General features: G+C 43.3%; 1 protein-coding gene and 1 non-coding gene across 2 annotated transcripts; one reads left to right on the top strand and one right to left on the bottom strand.

Moving 5' to 3' along the window:
* Positions 1-312: 312 nt before the first annotated feature.
* Positions 313-24,857, bottom strand: MAP1LC3A (microtubule associated protein 1 light chain 3 alpha). Its single transcript, XM_063453256.1, has 4 exons — positions 24,638-24,857; positions 17,296-17,351; positions 11,474-11,580; positions 313-1,493 (listed from the first exon to the last, which is right to left on the bottom strand). The coding sequence occupies exons 1-4, from the start codon at positions 24,675-24,677 to the stop codon at positions 1,334-1,336; spliced, it is 363 nt and encodes a 120-aa protein (XP_063309326.1). The 5' UTR covers positions 24,678-24,857; the 3' UTR covers positions 313-1,333.
* Positions 24,858-25,468: 611 nt separating this feature from the next.
* Positions 25,469-25,541, top strand: TRNAM-CAU (transfer RNA methionine (anticodon CAU)). Its single transcript has one exon. It is a non-coding gene; the product is annotated as a tRNA-Met (tRNA).
* Positions 25,542-25,809: the final 268 nt, after the last annotated feature.

Below are 25,809 nucleotides of genomic sequence, written 5' to 3' on the forward strand. Positions count from 1 at the left end.
TGGCGTCTTCTCACTGTGAAAATCACAGTGAGAAGCGCGGAGGCGCCTCTAGCGGCTGTCAATGAGACAGCCACTAGAGGCTGGATTAACCCTAAAGTAAACATAGCAGTTTCTCAGAAACTGCTATGTTTACAGCAGGCAGGGATAATCCTAGTTGGACCTGGCACCCAGACCACTTCATTAAGCTTAAGTGGTCTGGGTGCCTATAGTGGTCCTTTAAGTAAAAGTGATACATACTATTGTATTGTTTTAAACCCTGATCAATCCACCAGAGCCAGATACACATTTCTATACAAAACCATAAAAAGTATGTCTGACACAATATTGTATTTATTTATCTTTATACATGTGGTACATCTCTATATATACACATTGGTTTCTATATATTTTATTCATTGGGAGGGGAAAATCAATTTCACTCCATGTCAATTCTAAAAGGTAGACCCCCGTCCCCCAAACAGTTAATACAACAGAGTAAACAGAAAATCAGGATGGCAAAAAGCTTATAGTGAACATTTACATTGATACACGTGTTCCATAATCATATCAATGAGTCTAAATCTCTACAACTAAAATGTACATTTAAAAACATTTTGCCCACATCAGGCTAATTAAAACAGACATACAAATAAAAAAAACAGGCTGGATTATAGCTACTGCTGAAACTTCTTTTTGTAACCCGTTGAAGTAACATTAAAAACCTAACCGGTTACGGCAGAAAATACCTAAAATACCGTTTTTTTTTGTTTTGTTTTGGCAGCCATAACATTAACTCCAAGGCAAAGGGGTAGTTTGGTTTGCTGGGGCATTTAACACCCTCACAAGCTAAAGGTTGTGCTGCTAACAAAAAAAGGTGACTCTTAAATATTTTAAAAGGAAATGTAATAAGCGGGGGATGTAACTCGAAAGGTCGACATTTTCTATCTACAAGGTACACAGTGTATACAAAGGCGAAGAATCCTCGGTACACAAAACAGGTCAACAATTAGTTACACACAATCTTTACTATTATTACTAGGTAACCCTGCTGTGCTTGGGCAAAAGAAAGTGTGTGAACAGAAAGCAGGTCTCTCCGTGTGCAGCTGAAAAAGTATTTGTGTGCTTGTATATGAACGAGAGAATGTGTATATTGAGTAGGCAGTCTGCACACAAGTTAACGTGCAAACCTAGGTGGAATGTTTGTACAATACCAGAGTATGAGTGGGTACTTAAGTGTCGCTAACCGTGTGTGTGTGTGTGTGTCTATCTATCTACATAGGAGCAAGTGTTAGTGAATTGGTTTGTAGACTTGGGTCAACATACACCGTGGAGCCAGATGGGCCGAGGACATTTATTAACCGAAGGTTTCCTGTGAAGCATACACCATATACAGGAAGCCATCTTCATCCTTCTCCTGTTCATATATATCCAAAATGGCGGAAGATACGCTCACCATGCTACGCTGATTCACTAGGAGGAAGAAGGCTTGGGTCGGATTCAGTTGCAGTCGGCGCCTGAAAAAGGAGAGGAAATTTAATTAAGATTAACTGAGCTAGGTGGAAGAAAGAATTTAAAAGAAGGATGATATTAACCTAACCTTTAATCCATTAGAGGGACTGTAAGTGCATTTAAGAAACGGAATCTGAAATAAAATGAATGCACAAATCCGGTGTGCTTCCATTTTCCCAAGCAAGTGCTACATAGTTTTTGTTTGTTTTTTAAAATTATATTTCCAGTAGTGTAGTACAGGGTTCAGAACGTTTCGCTCTCCACTAGCAAGTAAACATTGAGCCATGGCAAGTAGTGTTTATATCCTGTAAGTCACAGCACAACCAAGATTTAGGGGGAAGATATGCTACAGTTTTTTTTTTTTTTTTTTAATTCTTTATTTTTTGTTCTGACAGTCAAGCATTGTTACAATAATGCAAACATAGGTATGGAAATAACCGTACAATTTTTGTCATGTATTACAGAATGCAGAGTAGGATGGTTAGTACAGGCATCATTCACATACTGTGCACTTTGTGTGTATTGCCGTCTTTTTTTTTTTTTTTACATTGGCAAGCAAAGTGTAACTATGTACAGTGGTAGTATTGTTGAGGAGTGGGCTTTGTAGGTGGAGTGTCATGAACTCTCAAGTTGGCCCTGATGAGTATGTTATGCTGTTGTGGCCCGAGCATATGTATGTTGTATTCTGAGCTTGCCTGGTTAGTTCAGGCGTTATGTCCCTCCTGTCTGCTCTTTCCATACCACCCCCTGGGTGCCACCATTCTGCTAGGTGCGCAGACAGGCAGAGCATGATAGTGTGATAGTGCTGGTGGGGGGGGGGGGTACGTGTCGTCGGCCAGTTACGTGTGCCAACGCACCCCCATCCCCTGAAATTGTCTGCGCGTCTCATGCATGTTTTAGCCTTTCTCTCCTCCTGTTTGTTTACAGGTCTAGTGTGCTTGCAATAGATAAAAACATACAAGAAAAGGATAGATATGTAGAGACAAGTAAAATTAGTGAAGTTTTGAGATGAAGTGATCTCCTGGGGTCCTAGAACCAGGCGCTGCCCGTCTCAGTGGACTGCGCCCCGTGTTCTGGCTTTAACCATCGACCCGTTCTACAGTGGTGCCGCTTCCACCCGTCCGGGTTCTGGTATGACAGTGGCCGTTGGGTGATTCCCAGTTATCGCCACTGAAATGTACCGCGTGGATGCCGCCCCTCGCCCGGGGCCTTGGTTTTATGTATCGTATTGCTCCCATAGTTCCCACACCTTGTGGAACGTGTTCAATGTGTTCCGCACTTGGGCCGTGAGTTTATCCATCAGATAATTGTCACGTAGTTTTGTCCTGACCAGAGATATCTGCGGGAGGTCCGGGCATGACCAGTGTTGTGCTACGGCCCTGCGGGCCGCTAGGTAAATCATGTTGAGGAGTTTCTGTTCGTGTCTTGGGAGGCCCTCCGTGGGTCTAGACAAAAGGCATGCCCACGGGTCTAGTGTCATCCGTTTTTGTAAGATTTGGGAGCTGAAGTCTACTATGCTCCGCCAGTATGTTGCAACCCTCGGGCACTCCCACTACATGTGTATGTATGTGCCCTTCCCCCCCGCATAAATGCCAGCAATAATCTGTAGGGCTCAATCTCATGTGTTTTTGTTTCACTGGAGTCACGTACAATCGAATTAGCGTTTTATAAGATTGTTCTTGGAGTGTTACGCAGATAGTGGTTTTGGTGCATGCTTCCCAAATATCCTGCCACTCCGTTCCCTCCAGGACCTCCCCCAGGTCGGCTTCCCACTGGTCAGCGTATCGTAGTGCGCCCTTTGTGTCTGGGGTCATGTTGAGGTGGTTGTACAGTAATGTAATTAGCTTAGATTGTGTAGTCTCCGTATAGCATAGTCTTTCGAAAAAGGTTAGTGGTGTCAGGGCTGCCTTCTTTACGTCAGGTCTCTGCGCAAAGTCTCGGATTTGCAAGTACCTGAAATAGTCTCTAGTTTGTAGTGCGGCTTTGGTGGTCAGGTGTGTGTATGCAGTGGTGTATCCTGGTTTTGTGCTGCCCTAGGCAGGACAAAACTCAGGCCCCCCTTCCCCCCCCCCGCACCACCCTTACCCAACCTTTCCCCCCAGCTCCGCATTCTAAATACACACACACACATTCACTGACAGATACGCATACACTAGCTAACAGAAACACACACTCGCTAACAGAAACACACACACACTGACACACTCACACTCAGTAACAGAAACACACACTCACACTCAGTAACAGACAAACACACTCACTAACAGACACACACTCACTAACAGACACACACTCACAGGCAAACACACACACTAACAGACACACACACTCACAGGCAAACACACTAACAGAAACACACTAACACACACACTCACACTCACCCACATTAACACGTTTTTTAAAATTTATTTAAACACCTCCCCCAGCCTCCTTACCTTTGGGAATGCTGGGGGGTGGTATTTCCTCCCTGGTGGTCCAGTGGCTGCTGGGCGAGCGGCACTGGCTGGCGGGCGAGCGGCACTGGCGGGCGGCTGGCAAGGGAGCACTTCCTCTGAGCTGTCTGCTCAGCTCCCTCGCGCGCCTCAGAGTGAGGCTGGGAGCCGGAATATGACGTCATATTCCGGCTCCCAGCCTCACTCTGCGGCACGCGAGGGAGCTGAGCAGACCGCTCAGAGGAAGTGCTCCCTCGCCAGCCGCCCACCAGCGCCGCCCGGCAGCCCAGCATGTCTGTTAGCCGCAAGGCCCCCTGGAAAATGCCGCCCAAGGCAAATGCCTTGTTTGCCTCGCGGCTAATACGCCCCTGTGTGTATGTGGCTATTTACTGGTTTATGAATAGGTGGACGTATCTTTGTAGCCCCGTGGCTTCGATCCCTTTGTAGTCCCGGGCCCTCATTCACGGTGGGAACGCCCTATTTCGAAAGACCGGTGTCATGGGGGACAAGAGGGAGCTTAGGGTGTATTTTGTTTTAGTTTGGTCCTATATCTGTATGGAGTTTAGTATGGCCGGATTCGTGGTTCCCAGCATGGCTCTTTGTGTTTTCGGTGCCCATATGAAGAATTGTGGGAGGTCCTGTCCCGTCATTAGTGACTTCATGTTTACCCAGCGTCTTGTATCGGGGGGTGTGTGCCATTGTATGACCTGAGCTAGCTGTGCCGCCAAGTAATAGTAATATACATTAGGTAGTCCCAGTCCCCCCCTGGGTTTTGGTCTGTACATGCGTGCCATTCTCGGACGTTTGTTATTGCCCGCTGTATGCCCGTCAGGTCCCCCCGGGAAATTTGTACCGGGAGTGCCTGAAAGAGGAACAGGAGCCTCGGCATCACATTCATTTTTATAGTGTTTATGCCTCCCAGCCAGGATATGGGTCTATTTGTCCACTGCTCCATTTCCGTAATCGGGGTCCGGAGCAGTGGTTTGTAATTGCGGGCATAGAGAGATGATGCGTTTGCTGTTAGACTGACCCCTAGGTACATAAATTCCTCTGTGTTTATTTTTAAGCGATATTGGCTGCGTATGTGCGATATGTCTTGGGGCTGTAGATGGAAGGGCATTGCTACTGATTTGGAGTAGTTTATTTTATAGCCTGCGATGTTCCCAAATCTTTCTAGTAGTAGTGTTAGGTGGTGCAGGGAGTCCAGTGGGTCCCGGAGTGTCAGCATGACATCAACGGCATACGCCGAGACTGTGAATGGAGTGCCACTGATCTCTATTCCCTTGATGTATGGGTGTTGCCTGATCGCTTATAAGAGTGGCTCTAGGGTTAGGGCGAAGAGCAAAGGGGACAATGGACATCCCTGTCTGGTGCCATTGCCTAGGGTGAATGGCTTTTTTTTTTTTTTAATTCTTTATTTTTGTGTGCAAAGTGGTAACAACATTGTGAACGTAGCCACAACAGCTTTTTGTTCACGGACATTACATGCAGTCAAAACAAACGTGTCTTTTTTATTCTTGCACTTTTTATAATAAAATGAGTTTTTCAAAAAAAGGAGAAACATATCTGTGTTATAAAAAGTTTAGGCCCTGTGAGGGATTGAGATTCTTGTAGCCTAGTGATTAAACGGTTTACCCTATAGGGCTTCCCCCCATTTTCATATCCTATGTGTTCAACTCTGTGTCGGCGGGAGGTGGGGGGGTGGGGGGGGAGGGGCGGGGGGAGTATGTCAGGGTGTCACTCAACATTTCGGCTGTATCGTGCTTCTTCGTGTTGTGTGTATGTGCCAGCGTCTTCGTGCGAGTGTTTAGGGAACCTGCAGTTTGGTTGAGTGTGTGCTCTCTAGCGTGGTTGGTTGTGTCATAAACGGTGGCCATCTGCGTGAGAGTGAGGCCCCCTTGTATTGCCCTCGAGTGTCAAAAGAAATAGGCTGTACCTACTATAACTGAGGTGAATAAAACCAAAACAAAAGTAAAACCAATATGTAAAATTATGATAGCGTTATAGGCTAGTGTCCAGAGAGAATTAGTAAGTCCGATTATTAGAAGTCTCTGACTATACGGACCATTGCTTCTGCGCGGTTGGTGGAACGGGGTGGTGAGGTAAAACCTTCCTGTAGTGGTTATTCTCCGTTTCTCAGGTGGGCGATCCGCCAGGAGAGAATCTAGGGGAGTCCCGTGGGACAAATTCTCGGATGCCGGCAGGGTTCAGCTGGGACAGGCTTCTGCTGTTTTCCGGTGCCTTTGACAGGATGCCGATGGTTTGCAGGTGGGTTTCCAGCTCCTGTCGGTTCTGTGCCTTGTAATGGGTCTCATTATGGGTGAACTGAACGGCCCGTGGTGTGCCCCATCTGTATGGGATGTCTCTGGTACGGAGGTGGTGCAAAAGGGGCTGCAATGTTTTCCGCCAGTTGATCGTGTTTCTGGTTAAGTCTGGAAACACCGTGAGTGACGACCCTTCAAACATTAGGGGAGTTTTGCCCCGCAGTGCCGTGAGGAGATCGGTCTTGTCGGCAAGCGTTTGGAACCGCAAGATGAGGTCCGCTGTCGCCGCCTTCGGTGCCCGAGGTGATTTCGGCAGCCGGAACATGCCATCCAGTTTAACAGTTTTCACTCGTTTCGGTGGGAACAAGACTTCCAGGAGGCGCCTGACATAGTGGGGTAAGTCCGTAGGAGCTACCATCTCCGGTATCCCCCTTACTTTGAGGTTATAACGTCTCCTCTGATCCTCCATGGCGTCTAGGCGATCAGTGGTCGCTGTTTGCCCGTTGATCAGGTCAGTTAATTTCTGTTCAACGTTTTGGAGCCTCTCCCCATGGGTGCTAGTGCAGGCCTCCAGCTTCGTAATTTTTATTGTGGCTATGGCCTTACGGTAGCCAGCCATGTCTGCTGCCAAGTCTCGCCAGCATAACCTTGATCTGGTCAGCCGTGACCGGGTCTCCGATTGGTAGGCTCTTGGTTTTGCCCTCCGAAGGGTGTCTGTATGCGGCCCCCTCTGGGACTTCTGAGGTGAAATCCTCCGATGAGTACGAGGACATATCATCAGGCAGCGCCATTTTGGACCATGCGGCCTGTTGCGTAGCCCGGAGCATTTCTCCGATATCCCTCCCGTGCGGGCTTTTGTCGGCCTTCGCCTTTTTAGATTTTCTGCCCATGGTCTGTATGCTTACTCTGGAGTCGATTGTGGATGATTTCTAGCCCGGTTTCCACCATATATTTCGGCTTTGTGATAGTCAGAGACGGAGCTCCGAAAAATGCGACCTCTCTGCTGCGCGGTTAGCTCCGCCCCCGTGAATGGCTTTTTGTGCGCCCCCTGTTATAAGTATTTGTGCCCTCAGGTCTGTGTAGAGTGCTTGTATTGCTGTCACAAATGGTTCCGGAAACCCCTGTAACCGGAGTAGCTCAAAAAGGTAAGGCCACAGCACCCTGTCAAACGCCTTCTCCGCATCTAATGAGAGTGCTAGAGAAGGCGCTTTGGACTCCGTCATGTACCACAGGGTGTCCACCCCCCATCTGCTATTCTCGTATAGTTGGCGTCCGGGCATAAAGCCCACCTGGTCCGGGTGGATCAGGCGCGGGAGTAGGGAGGTGAGTCTGGATGCTAGTATTTTAGCAAAGATCTTGAGGTCAGTATTGATGAGTGATATTGGCCTGTAGCTAGAGGCTAGTGTGTCATCTTTATCTGGTTTTGGCAGTAGTACCACATTTGCTGTTGCCATGTCCCCGACGGGCACCCCGCCTTGCATAAAGTGATTACTAAGGGCTGTAAGGGGTGGGGCCAGTATCTCTTTGAATTGTTTGTAATAATTGACATCGTATCTGTCTGGGCCTGGGGCCTTGTTACCCTTAAGAGATGCTATGGCTGATTCTACCTCAATTTGGGTGATCGGTTTACGTAGTGAGCCTGATTCTGCTTCGCTCACTTTGTGTATGGTAAGTTCCGAGAGAAATTGTTGTATGTCCGCTACGTAAGTGGTGTTATTGGCTTGGAGGCGGGGGGAGTGATTGTAGAGGCCGGAGAAGTAGGAGGTGAATACCTCATTAATAGCCTCGGGGGTCTCTACTAGCATATTGGTTACTGTGTGTATCTTCGTGATGGTTTTGCCTTGTGGTCTCGGGCGGAGCACTCTGGCAAAAAGTGTCTGTTTTTTTAGCTCTCTCATAGAAGAGCCTTTTTGACCATTGTATGGAGCGTGACACCGCCTCCAGGGATATGGCCTTAATAGAGTGTCTAAGGGCATTAAGTTCTCTAAGTTTGGATTCAGTCGGGTTGGTTTTGTGTTGTTGCTCTGCCTTACGTAGGGCTGACTGTAGTTCGAGTAGCCGTTTTGTTTTAGCTCGCTTTTTATGCGTGGCAATTTTTATAAAGTGCCCACGCTGGACTGCTTTGTGTGCTGCCCAAACCGTGGTGGGGTTGGCGTCAGGTGTTGTGTTTAGCTCAAAATATTCTGTGATAGCCTGTCGGGTTGTTTCTAGTGTTTCGTCGTCTCTGAGGAGACTAGTATTTAGTTTCCATGACCAGTTGGACTGGTATCGTAGGTTGCCTAGGGTGAACGTTATGTCAGCTTGATCTGACCATGTGATGCTACTGATGTCTGTGTGTAGGGCCTTATCCATCCCCGCCCCATTGAGGAAAATGTTATCTATTCTGGAATATGTGTTATGCAGTGCGGAATAAAATGTGTAGTCAGATGTGGTCGGGTGTTGCAGTCGCCATACATCCAGTAGGCCCGAGTTTTTTGTTTTTTCTTCTGTTTGTGTCACTGGGCTAAGGTTCAAGACTATACTTACCAGTTTTGAAGCAACAGGATTAGTTGAAGGGATGTTATATACATAAAGCAATAGGAAGCGCTCTAGGGATGAGTTATATCAAAGTTTTTATGGAACACGGTGGGCTTTAGGGGTTATATTATTATTCCTTAGCCCCAGACTCTTTGGAACTGCCTAAACGTGCACATATTGTTCAATTGGAGTGCTCAGAGGCCCTTGTTACATACAATGCTCCTATAAATAAAAACATTAGACCCCTTTCCCAGTTAATTCCCAGCCGATCAGCTGGTAGAGTATTGCTTGGTTACTTAGTGCACTCTCTTTGATAAACATTCCATATGCTGTGTATAGGCTGGAGAGGCAGGGTTAGCTCTGGATATGGAGTAATAGGAGGAGTTATAGGGAGAGTTATATGGAGTTATAGGGAGGTCTATATGGAGTAATAGGAGGAGTTATAGGGAGAGTTACATGGAGCAATAGGAGGAGTTATAGGGAGGGTTATATGGAGTGATAGGAGTTATAGGGCGGTCTATATGGAGTAATAGGAGGAGTTATAGGTAGGAGTCGGTGCCATCCTCACATCAATATGGGCCCCCCGGGCAAAGCTGTGCACTGGGGCCCTGCCAACACAACAACTCACAGGAATAGAAATCATCAACCCAATTAAGCTTATATTTATTGGTACCTCCAACAAATGCAGTACATACATATAGACTGCTGAGTACATGCACACAGACTGTGTGTGTGTGTGTGTATTCAGCGGGCTGTGTATGTATTTAGCAAATACACACAGCCTGCAGTGAGGAGTGTAGTGTATACATATGTGTGTGATGGGTACGAGGGGTTCAGTGTGTGTGTGACGGGTGATGTGTGTGTGTGTGTGTGTGTCTGAGAGGCGCTGTGTGTGTGAGGGGTGCATGGAGAAAATATTTTCTTGTATGTTTTTTTTTTTTTAAATATTAAATCTACTTTAATAAAAGCTGCATGCCTCCCTCCCCACCTTTCTTCTTACCTTTAGTGAATGAGAGGGGGGTGGGACACTGCCAGCCTGGTGTTCTGGTGGTGAGCTATATAGCCTGCAGCAATCTCTTTCCAGATCCTGCCTCCGGGTCCTTCTGCCATCTTTCCCCTCTCTCGAAGGGCCTTTGTGGACGATCTTTGATGTCCACACCGGCCCGAGAGGGCCTACGGCAAGAGAGCAGGGCCGGCAGGGGAAAAATCAAAGGATTTACCCTGTTGTCCTGGCACGCGGCGCAGTGCGGTGGGACCCAACGTGCCCATGGGGAAAGACAGCCCTGGTAGGAGTTACAGGAGGGTTATATGGAGCAATAGGAGGAGTTATAGTGAGAGGTTATATGGAGCAGTAGAATAAGTTATAGGAGGGTTATATGGAGCAATAGGAGGAGTTATAATGAGAGGTTATATGGTTATGGTTATATGGAGCAGTAGAAGAAGTTATAGGAGGGTTATATGGAGCAATAGGAGGAGTTATAGGGAAGGTACACCAAATTCAATTGTATCGGTAATGGTGCTAGTAGGCTGAGAGGCGGAATCCATTTTTGATCTTCGTCAGCTTATCACTACCATCCAAAAATGGCAGAAATTAATCTTGGTAATGTAGGAATGTAACTTCCTCACTAGCAATATGGAGAGCAGGGGTTTCACCCACAGCTTATTAGCACCATAACCACTACAAACTGATTTAGTGATTATGATGCTTAGAGTGTTCCTTTGAATAGGAATGTTAAATGGGGCAATAGGAGTGGTTGTGCACTGCAATAAGATGAGCCAAAATAGATGGATATTTATATATATATATATATATATATATATATTTTTTTTTTTTTTTTAACCAAGGCCTGGATGTTTTCTTTTTTATATTTGTTGTTGTTTTTTTTTTTTTTTTAAAAACAGAATATTCAAGCATATAAACATATGTGAGCTGGTTTTTGATCCAAGGAGAAATCGGATTGCTATTGTGGAGTCAAGAAGATTTTTTTCCCCCTTTTTGTGGCACAATGGGCTATTGCTTCAAATTGCTATTTTTGCCTTCTTTTGGACCAACCGCATAAAAAGATGCATTTTATTGGTGGAACTCTATGAACTCAAAATTAGTTTTCAACCTAGATTATTATATCATTATACAGAACAAAAACCATATAGTATGATGTTACTATAACAAGTGTTACATGGAATAACAGAAGGAGCTATAGTAAGAAGTTGCATATATATGAAAGGAATCGATGGAAGGAACAAGTCAGAGGAAAACTATAGCGTTAGGAATACAAATCTGTATTAGTAACGCTATAGTATCCTAATTCAGGTCATCCCCATCCTCCAATCATAAGGGAACATTGGGTACCTAAAGTGCATTCAAACTTTTCCATAGTAAAATCATTGAATCATTGCGGCCTATGGGGCTTCCGCGTCATGTCACCGACTTTTACGCAGTCGGTGCCGCGGAAATGCCTCTAGTGGCTGTCGGTATGACTTTTAACCCTGCAATGTAAACATCGATTCTCAAAAACAGCATTGTTTTACGTTGCAGGTTTCATGGGACGGGGACACTGCACCCAGACCACTTCACTGAGATAAAGTGGTCCGAGTGCCTATAGTGTTCCTTTAACCCCTTAAGGACACATGACATGTGTGAACTGTCATGATTCCCTTTTATTCCAGAAGTTTGGTCCTGGGGTTAAAGGCTATACAATTAGGCTATTTTGAGCGTTCAGAGATAAACCTGGAACATGATATGTAGCGTAACAAAAAAGTGCGCAATCTCACCTGATAATCTTCACCAGCTCGCTCATATTCACGTGATCAGGAACCAGAAATTTGGTTTTATCCAACACAGGAAGCTGCTTTTCTCCCTTGTATCGTTCAATAATGACCTAGGGACAAACAAAATGAAGAGTCAACATGTTTCCTTACATGCTGAGCCACCCATGAAGACAGGTAAAGGAAAACGAATAAAACAGAATTTCATAAATATATATCCAACTATCACCCTAGTTAAAGGACCACTCTAGTGCCAGGAAAACATACTCGTTTTCCTGGCACTAGAGTACCCTGAGGGTGCCCCCACCCTCAGGGACCCCCTCCCGCCGGGCTCTGGAGAGAGGAAGGGGTTAAACTTACCTCTTTTTCCAGCGCCGGGCGGGGAGCTTTCCTCCTCCTCTCCATCTTGATCGCGACGTCATCGGCTGAATGCGCATGCGCGGCAGGAGCCGCGCTCGCATTCAGCCGGTCGCATAGGAAAGCATTATCAATGCTTTCCTATGGACGCTTGCGTGCTCTCACTGTGATTTTCACAGTGAGAAGCACGCAAGCGCCTCTAGCGGCTGTCAATGAGACAGCCACTAGAGGATTTGGAGGCTGGATTAACCCTCATTATAAACATAGCAGTTTCTCTGAAACTGCTATGTTTATAAAAAAAAGGGTTAATCCTAGAGGTACCTGGCACCCAGACCACTTCATTAAGCTGAAGTCGTCTGGGTGCCTAGAGTGGTCCTTTAACTGTCTGTAAAGAATGATTCAATAAAGGACAAAGAGGTGACACCAAAATCAGTATGGAACCATTCTTGCTTGTATGGAATAGTTGTGGTTATTTATGGGTTAGGCCTATAAAGGGAACACCACCAAACCTGTTAGATGTTTCTTCTGTGAACTGTATCAGTTCATCAATGAGAGAGAACCATGAGGAACCAATTCTATTTCTCCTTGAACCTCTTGGAGATGCATCTACTCTGTAATTCAGTAGTGGCAAAAAGGAATTTTGTGTAGGCTGATTAACAACAACTACCTCCCTGCTTTGCCAGGTATTTTACAACAGCCAGGGATATGCCTGTTGCTCACGGCCTGTGTAAGTGGCAAGTACTCTTAAGTTTTTGACTGCTATCCCTAACGCTTGTTACTGCCCTATGGGTAGAGATGGCAGTAATACCACCTTGCTGCATAATTACTGCTATCCCTACCCTTAATTGTCATCTCAAATAACCCTGCAGCTGTAAGGAAATCAAAGCTCTTTAATGGTACACTTATTTTAATGAAGTGGTTTTGGTGCATAGTCCCTGCAGTCTGGCTGTGTAAAACATTATTGCTTCAGAAAACAGCTATGTTTACATCGGATCACAAAGACACCTCTGTCAGACTATTAGCCATAGAGGTGCTTCCTTATCGAAGACCTTCAACTATTAAAAGTTCTCATGTTTGGTGTCTTCACATACAGCATGATGTCACCGAAACTGTAAGAAGGATCTTATTAACAAGCCCCTTCCTCCCAAGTCTCTGGTTACCTACTGTAACATGAGCAAATAGTCCCCAATTGATACAGCTATACTTCCTCCTCTACCTTTCCAAATATATGTACAGCTTACCTGAGCCAAAAAAATAAAATAAGGAAAAAAAAACTACAGCGGTTATCAGTCTAGGTAGGAATTCTATACATCCCATGTAATAAGTGGAATTGCTGCCCAGGGCGTAAATGAACTCTATAGACCCTCAAACCACTTCATCTCAATGAAGCCCCTCTCGTTTTATTCCTACAAATGAAAACATAGCTGTTCTGAAGGAATGGCAATGTTTACACTGCAGGGTTTAAATGCCTCTAGTGACTTTCAATATGAGACTAGAGGAGCTTCCGACAAAATAGCTCAGTAAAGCTCTGATATTTCTATCAGATGGTTTCATAGAGATCATCTGAATGGCACAAGACATTTTGCTGCGCATGCACACTAACATCCCAAATGCTTTCCTTTGGGAACTTCGATCTCAGCCAGGGAGGTGGAGCTTCCCCACCGAGACCAGCACGGCCAAGGCTGAACGGTAAGTATAACTCACTCTTCAAGCCCTCACACACCGGGTAGGACACTAGCATAGAAAGGATAAAGTGATAGTGTCTGGAATACATGTTTATATAAAGCCCCATGTTGACCACTTCCTGGTCTGGGCAGAGTGTACTACAGGTACAGTTAACGATTTCAGCAAATGCAGGAACCTTAAAATGGGAAGTATCTTTTTTTTTCCTCCTCTCTTTCAAACATTTGATGAGAATGTTGCAAAAGAATATTACCGTTGAAAAAGCACTAGTATATCTCCAGATATTAGGAAGCAACCTCTATTGCACATACAGTAAAAATATAGACATATGTATTCTCATTTTAAATATTGTGTGAGAAAAGGGGGGAGGAAGAGAGAATGGAAGGGAGAAGAAGGAATGAAAAGCAAGAGGGAGGAGAGAGTAGTTATACCAAATATAACAAAAACAACATTAATTAACATAGACTCTCTCTCTACTCGGAAAGCCTTGGAAGGAGTGTATTTCTTTGACTAGGACAAGGAAAATGTTGTTAATAGACTACATTCGAGATTTTTAGGAGAGTACGGCCTACCACCACTTTTGAGACCAGGCAATATACTCGAACGTAGATTATACTGTGCAATGAAGTGAAATGAGGGGTGTAGGGTCAGACTGTAACGTTCCTGGTTTGAAGGATCTTTCTAACCATGAGTTCTTTACTGGTAAAGGCGAGGAACCAGTTCATTTTGAACAGATATTGGCTTTTCGTCAAAAATAGCGAGAGGGAGGGGGGTGTAGCTTGGTGCCTCACCTGCCATAATATATTCCAGCCCACTGCCACCACAATTGTAGTAAATATCTTTATGATTTTTTTTTTTTTTTATCTGAGTGATTTAAGTCACTCAGTAGAAGTCAGAATTCAGAGGAAGTTCACACCTAGCTTTTTGTGGATCCTCTCCACACTCTCTTCAGGTTACAATGCAAAATAGCTATACTCACCTCCGATCTTTGACCAGGAAAGAAATGACATACAGTAAATTATGACATTCCATCTTACTCCTCACTGGAATAGCAAAATTTATGTTTTCTTGGAGCACATTTGATTTTAGGCCAAAGAAAATTTTAAGAAAGTCCTTCTCTTGGTGTTTGGTACCTGCTGACTAATCTGGTGAAACCTGATGTGAGCGACCAGCTGGAAGAAAACGCGTTGCCAACTTGTCAAATTAAATAACACGTTCCCTGCTGCAACGTCCAAACCCCAGTAAAGGAAATGGAAAAGCAACTTGGTCGATGGTGGACACGCACAATTCATTAAGATAAACCGGTCATACACAGAGTGTTCTTAAATAGTGATAGGTTCTGTTCTTTCGGCACTACATTCCGACATGTAACAATTGAAATTAAACAATGACAAACAAAGTGGATAAAGTGCAGTATGACAACTTTACTTTAATAGTATTTACATGAATAAACTGTAAATTATGTGAGAACTAAATTCTCTTTCTGTCTCTTTTTTCTCTCTTAAGTAATTGAAAAGTTTGCCGCTCATCGTTTGTCTTGTTCTTGGCAATGTGTGTTGCTGCCTAATTAGATCACGCAAACGAGAGCCAACGAAAGACTAGAAGTAATTCTAGGTGAGGCATTTGCTTTACGGGTTTGTGCTGTTGTTTCTCAACATGAGACAGGGAAAAGTATAAGTGCTTATGAGATCATGGGAAACGAATGCAGCGGATCATTGAAGAATGCTTGCAGTTGCAAACAGAAAAAAAAAAAAAAAACACAGCAAATAAATAAAATAAAAAAAATGTTTAACTGTCATCTAAACGCAGAACACACTTCAGAATGTAAAAAAAGTGTCACGGATAATAACAACAAAGAAACAAACTATACCAGCACAACCTCACCAACAAAAATGCAAAATCACATATTAGCTAATAATGGATGGTGCCTGGAGGTTTATAAAACAAAGCCTTTACGTGAATAGAATATGAAGATAGTGCATAGAAAGAAAGGAACCGCACATAATCCAAAGCAATAGTCCCTTATTTTAAAAATGTTGGATGCGGGGTTACTAACTTTCTAGGGATACTGTCTCTTGAATTGGGTCATTTTATCTTTATTTATTTATGCCAAATCAATCTCCTGACCTTAAAGGGAAGTTTAGGTGCCATAACCACTTCAAGTCAACTTAGTGCTTATGGTGGGCGCAGTCACAGTCCCACAGTAAATTGACAGTTTGACACTCACCTGGGTGCCCCAGGTACTTCCCATCTAGTCTCCATTTCCCCTCTGTCTGTCTCTTTGCCCCACCAAGCTCCTCGGTCTGTCTCTTTGTCCCCCATATCCCTTTGTTGTCTCTTCCCCCTACTTGTTTACTGCCCGTGTTAGATGATCGTATCCACTAACCGGTCTGACAGGACACTGAAAGCAGTGTTTCACAGCCCCTCCATGTGTCTCCTAAACCCCTTCAACCTCTTCATGTGTGTCCTAAACCCCCCCCAACCTCTCCACGTGTCTCCTTAACTCCCCCAACCTCTTCATGTGTCTCCTTAACCCCCCAGCTCCTCCATGTGTCTCATTATCCCATACCACCCCTCCATGTATCTCATTAAACCCCCAACCCCTCCATGTGTCTCATTAACCCCCCAGCCCCTTCTTAACTTCCCCAGCTCCTCCATATGTCTCCTTAATCCCCCAAAGCCCTTCCATGTGTCTTCTTAACACCCCCAGCCCCTCCATGTGTCTCCTTAACCACCGCTGCCCCTCCATGTGTCTCCCTTGTACCTCCCACAGTCCTTCCATGTGTTTCCTTAACCCCTCAACAGTACCTCCACATGTCTCCTTAGTCTACCCCACCCCTCCACATGTCTCCTTAAAGCTCACATCCATCCTGTTTGTTGTGTTGCTGAGCGGGTACCGCAGGAGAGGAGCTTGTTTCTCTCTCCCGTCTGACAGGAAGCAGTTGGGCCCTCACTGCGCTCACTTCCTGTCAGACTGGCCAGGCAGAGGGAAACAAGCTCCTCTACCGCGGTCTGCGCTCGGCAACACAAAACACAAACTAGCAGGAGAGGAGTGCTGTGCTTTGTGCTCCCCTCCTGCCGGGCGCCTGGGCATTGCGCCCCCCTGGGCCAGTGCACCTTAGGCGGCTGCCTAATCAACCTAGTGGTCGCGCCGGCCCTTCACCCAGGGAAACCAAGTTTTAAAACAGTTTCACTACTTATATTGGACAATGCCAGGGGACACCTGACACCATAAACATTACAGTGTGCTGTAGGGATTATGGTTACTAGACTGCCCCTTTAATTAAACTGAACATGTGTTTCTATTGTTGTAGACACAAATGATGGGAAAATACAGAAAAACAGAGGTTACAATGCTTCCTGCAGTACAGACCCTGGAAGACCTGGGTACTCAGTATCTATAACATCCATATGTTACAGATATCAGACAGTCATTAACAGCAAATAATTTCCAAACAAGTTAAAATATGACCACTCTGTCCAAGGTGACGCTAATTTATCCAGCAGCTTTGGGAGTCTTCTAACACACAAACTATGTATACAATAATATAATTCCTACAAAGTATATGGTTTAATATAGCATGCAAGTAAAGCTGACAGTCTGCATGTTATCTTCATAGTCATTGTTCCATTATAAAGCCAATGTGCTGGAGTGCATAACCAAAATTTTCAAAATCTGCGTCACCGTCCAAATATATATGAACCGCACTATATAACAGGGAAACAGTTTGTAGGTGATATAATTGCATGTGTGATGTCTTGCATTGATTTATAATATTGCTACTTACCGGGATTTTATTAGGGTGCTGCTCGCGGATTTGGCGAACTTCTGCACAACGTTCGGCTAAAGAGGAACAAATATAAAGAAATATATCAACAAAAGGTTAAAGTACTTGTTATAATATCGCTATACACCACCCAGCACTGAGCCTGTCCTGATAATCTGCAGTCAGGGGGTCGCTGTACATTAAATATAAACCCGGCACTGACTGAGCCTGTCCTGATAATCTGCAGTCAGGAGGTCGCTGTACAATAGATACAAATACAGAACTGTGTGAGCCTGTCCTGATATTCTACAGTCAGGAGGTCGCTGTGCGTTAGATACAAACCCATCATGGTCTTGAACTATCCTGATAATCTGCTGTCAGGGGGTCGCTGTACATTAAATATAAACCCAGCACTGACTGAGCCTGTCCTGATAATCTGCCGTCAGGGGGTCGCTGTACATTAGATATAAACCTAGCACTGTGTGAGCCTGTTCTGATATTCTACAGTCAGGAGGTCGCTGTGTGTTAGATACAAACCCATCATGGTCTCGGCCTGTCCTGATAATGTGCAGTCAGGGGGTCGCTGTACATTAGATATAAACCCGGCACTGACTGAGCCTGTCCTGATATTCTGCAGTCAGATCTACTACATTACTACTACATTACATTTAACATAAACCCAGCACTAATCTACAGCCAGGAGGACATCTGAGGACAAAGGTAAAGACATGATAAAGTGTAATTGCATTATGACTGGAAGGGAAACAAATTTTGGAAACTTGATACAGAATAAAGTGAAAATCTTGTGTAATATTTGAAGAAATAAAATAAAAAATGAGCATAAATACAAAGGGATGTATAAGAACCAAATTGGGTTGGGATACTAAATGGTACTAGCGTGCGTACGTCCATTCTATAATGCTAAAATAAAAGAGACCTATCAGGATTGGATGATTTATACATGGGGAGATTATTCAGAATCTGTAGATATGGGTGAAATAGATAAAATATATATATATATATATATATATATATATATATATATATATATATATATATAAATATAAATGCAGGTGGAACTGGGAGGAGAAAATTCAAATTCAAAGAGTGGAATTTGGGTTATGGGCAAAGAGAAGGATGGGATATACATGCAGAATGGGGAAAGATATACAAGCACGAACAGGGGGGCAGCGGGATAACTTGAAACAGCGGGATTGTGAGAATAAACACATAGGGGGGTTCTGGAGGGATAAACACCAAAAGGGGGGGGGTTATTTAAAGAGATATGTATAGAGCGATGGCAAGGTGTCAGGTCTGAGACAGCATAAATACATGGGGGAGTGAGAATTGAGAGATAAATAATAAATGGGGTCTGGGTGGATAAAGTGGGTTGGGCTGATTGGAAGCTTCAGTAGAAAAATTGAGACACTTATATAATAGATTGATAACATAAAGAGGCTTATTGGCATCAGCAAAATCCAAATCAATAAAAAAAAAATGTAAGAAATATAAAATTGAAAAAGTCATAATTTTCCAAGTACCACCATAGGTGGTCGCGTGCCAGTTATAAGAGACCGCACGCTCCTCCCAGCCAGGTATGGGTTAATAAGTGTGCGTGGTCATGTTTAAAAACAAGGCAAGGACTAGGGGATTAAAATAGCCCTGATTATAAAGGAAGCGAGGAGGGAGAAAGGCTGTGCTCTGAAAATGATCAGATCTCTCACAGAGCTCTGCGTATAGAACCATACTGTCTAACACAGAATGCAGACAGACATAGAATACAGACATAGCAAGACTTGTAGTACAAGGAGGATTGTGGAAAATAAACCTTTTGTAATAAAATTAAGTAGTTCTAGGAAAAAAAAAAAAAAAAAGATTGCAAGCTCTTTTTAAAAACGTGGAGACAGAATTAGATCTTACATATAAATAACACATGACAACGCTGTGACTTGTCGGATACATAGTCACTGGAATGTGGCACCGCTCTGTGGTTTAACAGGATTAAAATATCTCATTTCATGGCAACACCTACACGTGATAGCAGGATCAACACTCAAAACATCCCCAATATCTAGGATTGCCACATTACAGATGGCTAAACTATGTGACATATGAAGGATAGGAAATCGAATGCACTCACACAGAGCAAATCAGCTGGGATGTGTCTTGATGGGAGTTGCAGTCACAGAGAGCTAGTGTGCCTTTGTTTGACTCAGACTAATGGCTAATGGGCCAACAGTGCAGGTGTGCCAGAGGCCCCCACTATAACACAGAGATCCTGTCATTAAAAAAAACAAAATAAATTTTAACCATGAGTTCTTGGCCCCCAGTGTTGTGTCGCCATCATTATTTAATACAAAAATGACCCTAGATATTCCCACAATAAATTACTAAATAAATAAATGAATTGTAACGCTGCCATTGCCCGCTGAAGCAGAGATCTTGTAACACTAGAAAATTATAGAAATATATAACAATCAAAGAATGTGTCGGAACACAAATGCCATATGCAAGAATTGTGTTTTAAAAGGACAACTATAGGCACCCAGACCACTTCATCTCAATATCTTCCTGGCAGCCACTAGGGGCGCAGACACCTCTGAACGGTGTCAAACTCTCAATTAAAAGCTGCCCTTTGCAGCATTGGAGGTGTGCAGCATTTTGCCGCGCATGTCTATCTCAACTCCAGTGCTTCTCTGTGAGAAGCATTGGATTGGACGAGAATGCAGAAGAGTCAGCAGGCAGTGCCAAAGCAACTGCAGTTGTCTTGGTGTTCGAAACAAGGTAACAGCTTTTAAAACACTAAAATGTGGTAAAGATAGAGGAACAGTTGCTATTTTGAGACTATACGGTCCCTTTAATGATCCACTGAGTTCAACACTGCCAGGTTCCAACTGAAGGTCGTGCGTTAACAGCGCCAAATAAATAAGTAAAATAATATCTTATTTGAACGTTTCTGCATATGTTACCAAACCATAGCTGCGCAGGGAGCTCTCACCAAACCAGGAAGTCATTCAGCCAATCACTGAAAGGATTACACCAAGCACCATAACATTACAGCTCAATGCAGTGCGTCACGCTAAGTACCATCACAACTTTGTAAAGCTAATGGCGAATAGACACCCAAAGCCTATTCTCAGAGTGGATTAGAAATGCAGTTACTTTTGCAAACATTTCTAAAACTCTAAAACAGACATTCAGCGCAGTCAAACAGGCGGCCAGAATCCTTAGTTCCAAACAACTTAATTTAGTTATTTTTTCCGGTTTTGCTTGCTAAAATAAAAAATATCATCATCTTTAAATATCCTGCATGCTCTCTAGTAATGGAAGGAGGAAGGGAGATAGGTGAGAAAATGGAAAAGCATAAGGAAGCAAGGCAAAAGGGTTAGAAGTATATGTAGGGTTACAGAAAAAAATAAATATATATATATACTTGTTACGATTGATATATATGTATCTTGATTTGATTGTGGTTTTTTTTGGTTTTTATTTCATCACGTACAAGACTGTAAACATATTCAAAATATTATCTGATGATATTAAATGTAGCATAATCTATAAATAAAGATTTAAAAAAAAATATTCACAAAACCTAAATTTAAACTGAAACACTCCAGATAAATTAGTTACATAGTTACATAGCTACATAGCTGCAAAGAGACTTGCATCCATCAAGTTCAGCCTTCCTCACATATGTTTTTGCTGTTGATCCAAAAGAAGGCAAAAAAAACCCAGTCTGTAGCGCTTCCAATCTTGCAACAAACTAGGAAAAAAATCCTTCCTGACCCCAAAATAAAGCACTTCGGTTTGCTGAAGCGCTTTATGTGTTTGGAGTGTCTCATATTTGTGCCAACTCCAATAGAACAGGGTTGTGTTTGTATGTAGGTGTGTTTGTAATGTTCGCATTTGATTGCAGGCATGTGTTTGCATGTAGTGTTGGCACTCGAATGAAGAGGAGGGTTTGTATGTAGTGTCAGCATTTTAATGCAGGGTATGTTTGTGTTGAATGCTGGGATGTATGGACACATACACATATACTGCCACATATACATACACACAAGGTATAATTTACGTAGTTTTAACCACCCTGCTGTTTATATACATTTTGTGTGCAGAAGGGTAGATCCCTGGGGTTCTGTGGGATCTGGCTGAGGCTAATGGTAGTCTGGGGCTGGTGGTGTGTGTCTGTGTATGTCGCCCTCCTTTTGCTGCATCTTCCTATCATTCTCGCATAGCTCTCTGTAAGCTGTGAGAAAGTTACAAACTAATTTCCTGACAATACTTTTGATCTAACAGGGGCCTGGCTGCGGTAAAGAACGATTCGATCAGATTTGCCTATCGGGTGGCCCTAAGTGTGAGGGACACCTGATGAGCTAACCAATATTGTGATTTCGGAGTGCGGCTGCACCAGCAGCACTGCCAGATTCTCCCGCTGGGTCTAAGCACCATAACTACTACGGCTCACTGCTGGCACACTTACATGATAAGTAGTGAAGCCAGATGTAAAAAGTTTGACAATTTATCTGAGGTCCACTATGAGTCAGGTGCCTTTTTCTATGCTGGATTATAGGTAAATTTCATTGCTTTTATTTAATTGTATTAATTTTAAATGGGGATCCTGAATCTATAAAAATAAAGGAACACCTTAGAGTGTTCCTTAAGACATATCTAATAAAAATCATTATATTTTTTAACACTCTTTTATAAGCTTAGCTATATATCTCCCAAAATAAAGTCTCCTAGACTCTAAGGAATATTAAAGTAATAGAGACACTTTTTATATTTATACAAATTCATAATGTACCGTTGTGCATCACAGTTCGGTATATTACAAGTCAGGCCTTGGTAAAAATCTGTCTTGGGCACAGCATTGCTAGGAAGTCGAGTTTGCAGAATTTTACCAGAATGCCCAGCTGGATGCAAATGTGCAAAAAAAACAGGTATCATGTTTCAGATGTCATCATACATAGCTGGAGGCACCCTTAACACTGTTTAAAAAATACCTTTAAAAAGAACACACAAAAAAAAAAAGCAACTTAGGTTTCGATTTGATCTAAAAGGAACAAGAACCAAATACCAACCATAGACATTGTACAGCGCTACGGAATTTGCTGGCGCTATATAAATAATAAAATAAAATTAATAATAATAGACAATACAGTTTCGCTCATCAGCATTGTATGGAACACTACAGTAGATCACACCAGTACATTTTGATTTTGCATCAATCAGTGGGGAGTTTGATCATGTTTTGCTCTCAACTCAACCTTCTTTTCTATTTGTTTAAAGCAGGGGTGGGGAACCTACGGCGCTCCAGATGTTGTGGACTACATTTCCCTTGATGCTTTGCTAGCATTATGGCTGTAAGAGCATTAATGGAGATGTAGTCCAAACTATCTGGAGGACTACATCTCCCATAATGCTCTCACAGCCCTGGTTTAAAGCTATTATAGACAGCAGATAGGTGAACTTGTACCGGATGAATTCAGGGGACAAGATGTACAGGGGCTTCTCCTTGAAAAACAGGGACGTCTGTTCTGCCTAGGACAAAGTGTGTTTATCTAGGAGTGTTTACACAAGCAGTGCTGTCGTAATAGATATACCAAGGCCTTCAAGAGATTCAACCTAGTCTCCAGCCTGCCTGAAAAAAAATCCCTATCTTCTATAATTTGATAATAATTTATTTAGTGTCGAGCTAACCCAGGTTTTTGAATTCTGCGGCCCACCTCACGAAAATGGTTGCTTTATTCATGATAAAACCAGAAAAAAATTATATCAATATCAAAACTCAGGACAGTTACACGACCAAATTAACGTCACAAATGTAAAGACTGGTCAAAAGTTTAAAATGTTTATACGTCATACGTGTGTGAGGATTTTAACAAAGGTGTATATACAGACATACATTAATGGACCAGAAATTCTTTGTCAAAACAAAAAAAATAGGTCTACATTCTGGTCCAGTGATATCTTGTTACAAGTAGTTTTGTTCTTCTGCGGTTCTAGAACACATATCCCATAATTCTACACTAAGCAATGAGTGCCAGGGGATTATGGGAAAACACAATCTGTGAGGACAAAGCCGGACAGCATCCCCCCATCTAGCAGGTGTCTGACCACACATTTCTATTCTCTGTTACATCTAGGGAAGATGGAAGGCTGTAAAATGGGGCAACTAGTGCCCCAACAACAAGATTAATCATGGGAATTGTAGTCTGACAACAGGTATCTGTCAAAGACACTCAGTCCCACTATATGTAGCCTTGTTTCGCACAGATTACCAACATGTCACGGTCAGTGCATGAGAGGAAATAGCGCTAAAACGAAGGTAAATAAATATCACATGAAGTTAGCACCTGTTAGTGTGTATCACCCTCTGGGTGAGGACATACTGACCTTCAGTATGTTTATTACTAGTGATTACACAAGTTAACCCTTTCACTGCTACATATACTGGGCAACATGTCATTTGTTATATATTAATCAGGACAGGCTCAGGCAGTGCTGGGTTTATATCTAATGTACAGAGGCCCCCTTACTGCAGATTATCAGGACAGGCTCAGACAGTACTGGGTTTATATCTAATGTACAGAGCCCTCCTAACTGCAGATTATCAGGACAGGCTCAGGCAGTGCTGGGTTTATATCTAATGTACAGAGCCCCCCTGACTGCAGATTATCAGGACAGGCTCAGACAGTGCTGGGTTTGTATCTAATGTACAGTGACCCCCAGACAGCAGATTATCAGGACAGGCTCAGACAGTGCTGGATTTGCATCTAATGTACAGTGACCCCCTGACTGCAGATTATCAGGACAGGTTTATACAGTGCTGGGTTTATATCTAATGTACAGAGACCCCCAGACAGCAGATTATCAGGACGGGCTCAGACAGTGCTGGGTTTATATCTAGTCTGCAGATTGTCAGGACAGGCTCAGACAGCGCTGGGTTTATATCTAATGTACAGAGCCCCCCTGACTGCAGATTATCAGGACAGGCTCAGACAGTGCTGGGTTTATATCTAATGTACGACCCCCAGACAGCAGATTATCAGGACAGGCTCAGACAGTGCTGGGTTTATATCTAATGTACGACCCCCAGACAGCAGATTATCAGGACAGGCTCAGACAGCGCTGGGCTTGTATCTAATGTACAGCGACCCCCAGACAGCAGATTATCAGGACAGGCTCAGGCAGTGTTTGTTTATGTTTATAATACAGAGACCCCTTTCCTGCGGGTTATTGGGCTATATCCATGCAGTGCCTGGCTGCTTTCTCTATAAAGGGGGATAATGGATTAACCCTTTGTTTCCCATGACTCTGTACCCAGACAAAATCTAATGACAGCCCATCACCCATCACTCACCGAAGCTCCTCCTGTGTTTAAAGGGCCGTTCAGACGGCATCTTGTTGTGTGTTAGTCCAGACTCCCCCCTCAGCTCTCCAGTCGGCCTGTCCTGGTCTCTTTCTAGGGGTGCTCCCTCAGTCTCCCCAATACCAGGCTCTCTCTGCTCTGTGTATCTCCACACTCTGAGCTCACTCTGTGCGGATACAATGTAACAATCCTCGTGACGTCACCGCTGAAGGATGGTGGACGCTCGCTGGCTGTTCTGAGGACCCCTGCTGGAAGCTACTGGTAACTGCAGTCCAGCAATTACACAATACAATGTAATGGACAACAAAACAACATCACAATGTGAACATGTGTAAGAATCCATGACATGTACCTGATTCATGCAGATATACACCTCTTATCATACTTTGCATAGCATAGGTATAATTATATAAATAGTTGTTATTGCTGTCATTTCCCTGAGTTTGTGTAGCTATCACTCAGCTGTTTAAAGCTATAATAGACCTCACGTGACTGAGCCATACACACAGTGACTTATTATTCAGATATTCATTATTTGTAGGCATTTACAGACTGCATAAACTCACCAGATTGATATAAATATATGTCCCATGTGTCTATATCTATTAAGAAGGTCAGATGTATATGTTAGGGATCCTTATTGAAACATGTTATTATTTATATTTGTATAGAACTTTTCAATTTGGAATAAAGTATTTCAATTTGGAATAAACTCATGTAAAGTATCAGATTTGATCTATATTGTCAATGAAACAATAGCACACATAGGAAACACGTTTTGTAAGGAATTAGAAACAATTATTCAGAGAGTTTCATCATGTAGCCTCGTTAGCGCAGTAGGTAGCGCGTCAGTCTCATAATCTGAAGGTCGTGAGTTCGATCCTCACACGGGGCACTGATTGTTTTTTTTTTTTTTTTAACATCTGGGATAATGCATAGCTTGTGATGTCCTTTTTAAATATAAACATTCTAGCTGCACAATTTAAAAATAAATTAGAGAACATTTATGAAGTTTTTGTGTACTCTGTATCCAGCCTCTGCCTGCTCTGTGTTTAGGAGCAGGAGATAACATATTAAAAAAAACACTATAGTCACCCAGACCACTTCAGTTCCATGAAGTGGTCTGGGTGCCAGGTCCCTCAGGTTTTAACCCTTCAGATGTA

This window comes from Pelobates fuscus, chromosome 5 (genome assembly GCF_036172605.1).
Source record: "Pelobates fuscus isolate aPelFus1 chromosome 5, aPelFus1.pri, whole genome shotgun sequence".
In the NCBI taxonomy this organism is placed as follows: Eukaryota; Metazoa; Chordata; class Amphibia; order Anura; family Pelobatidae; genus Pelobates; species Pelobates fuscus.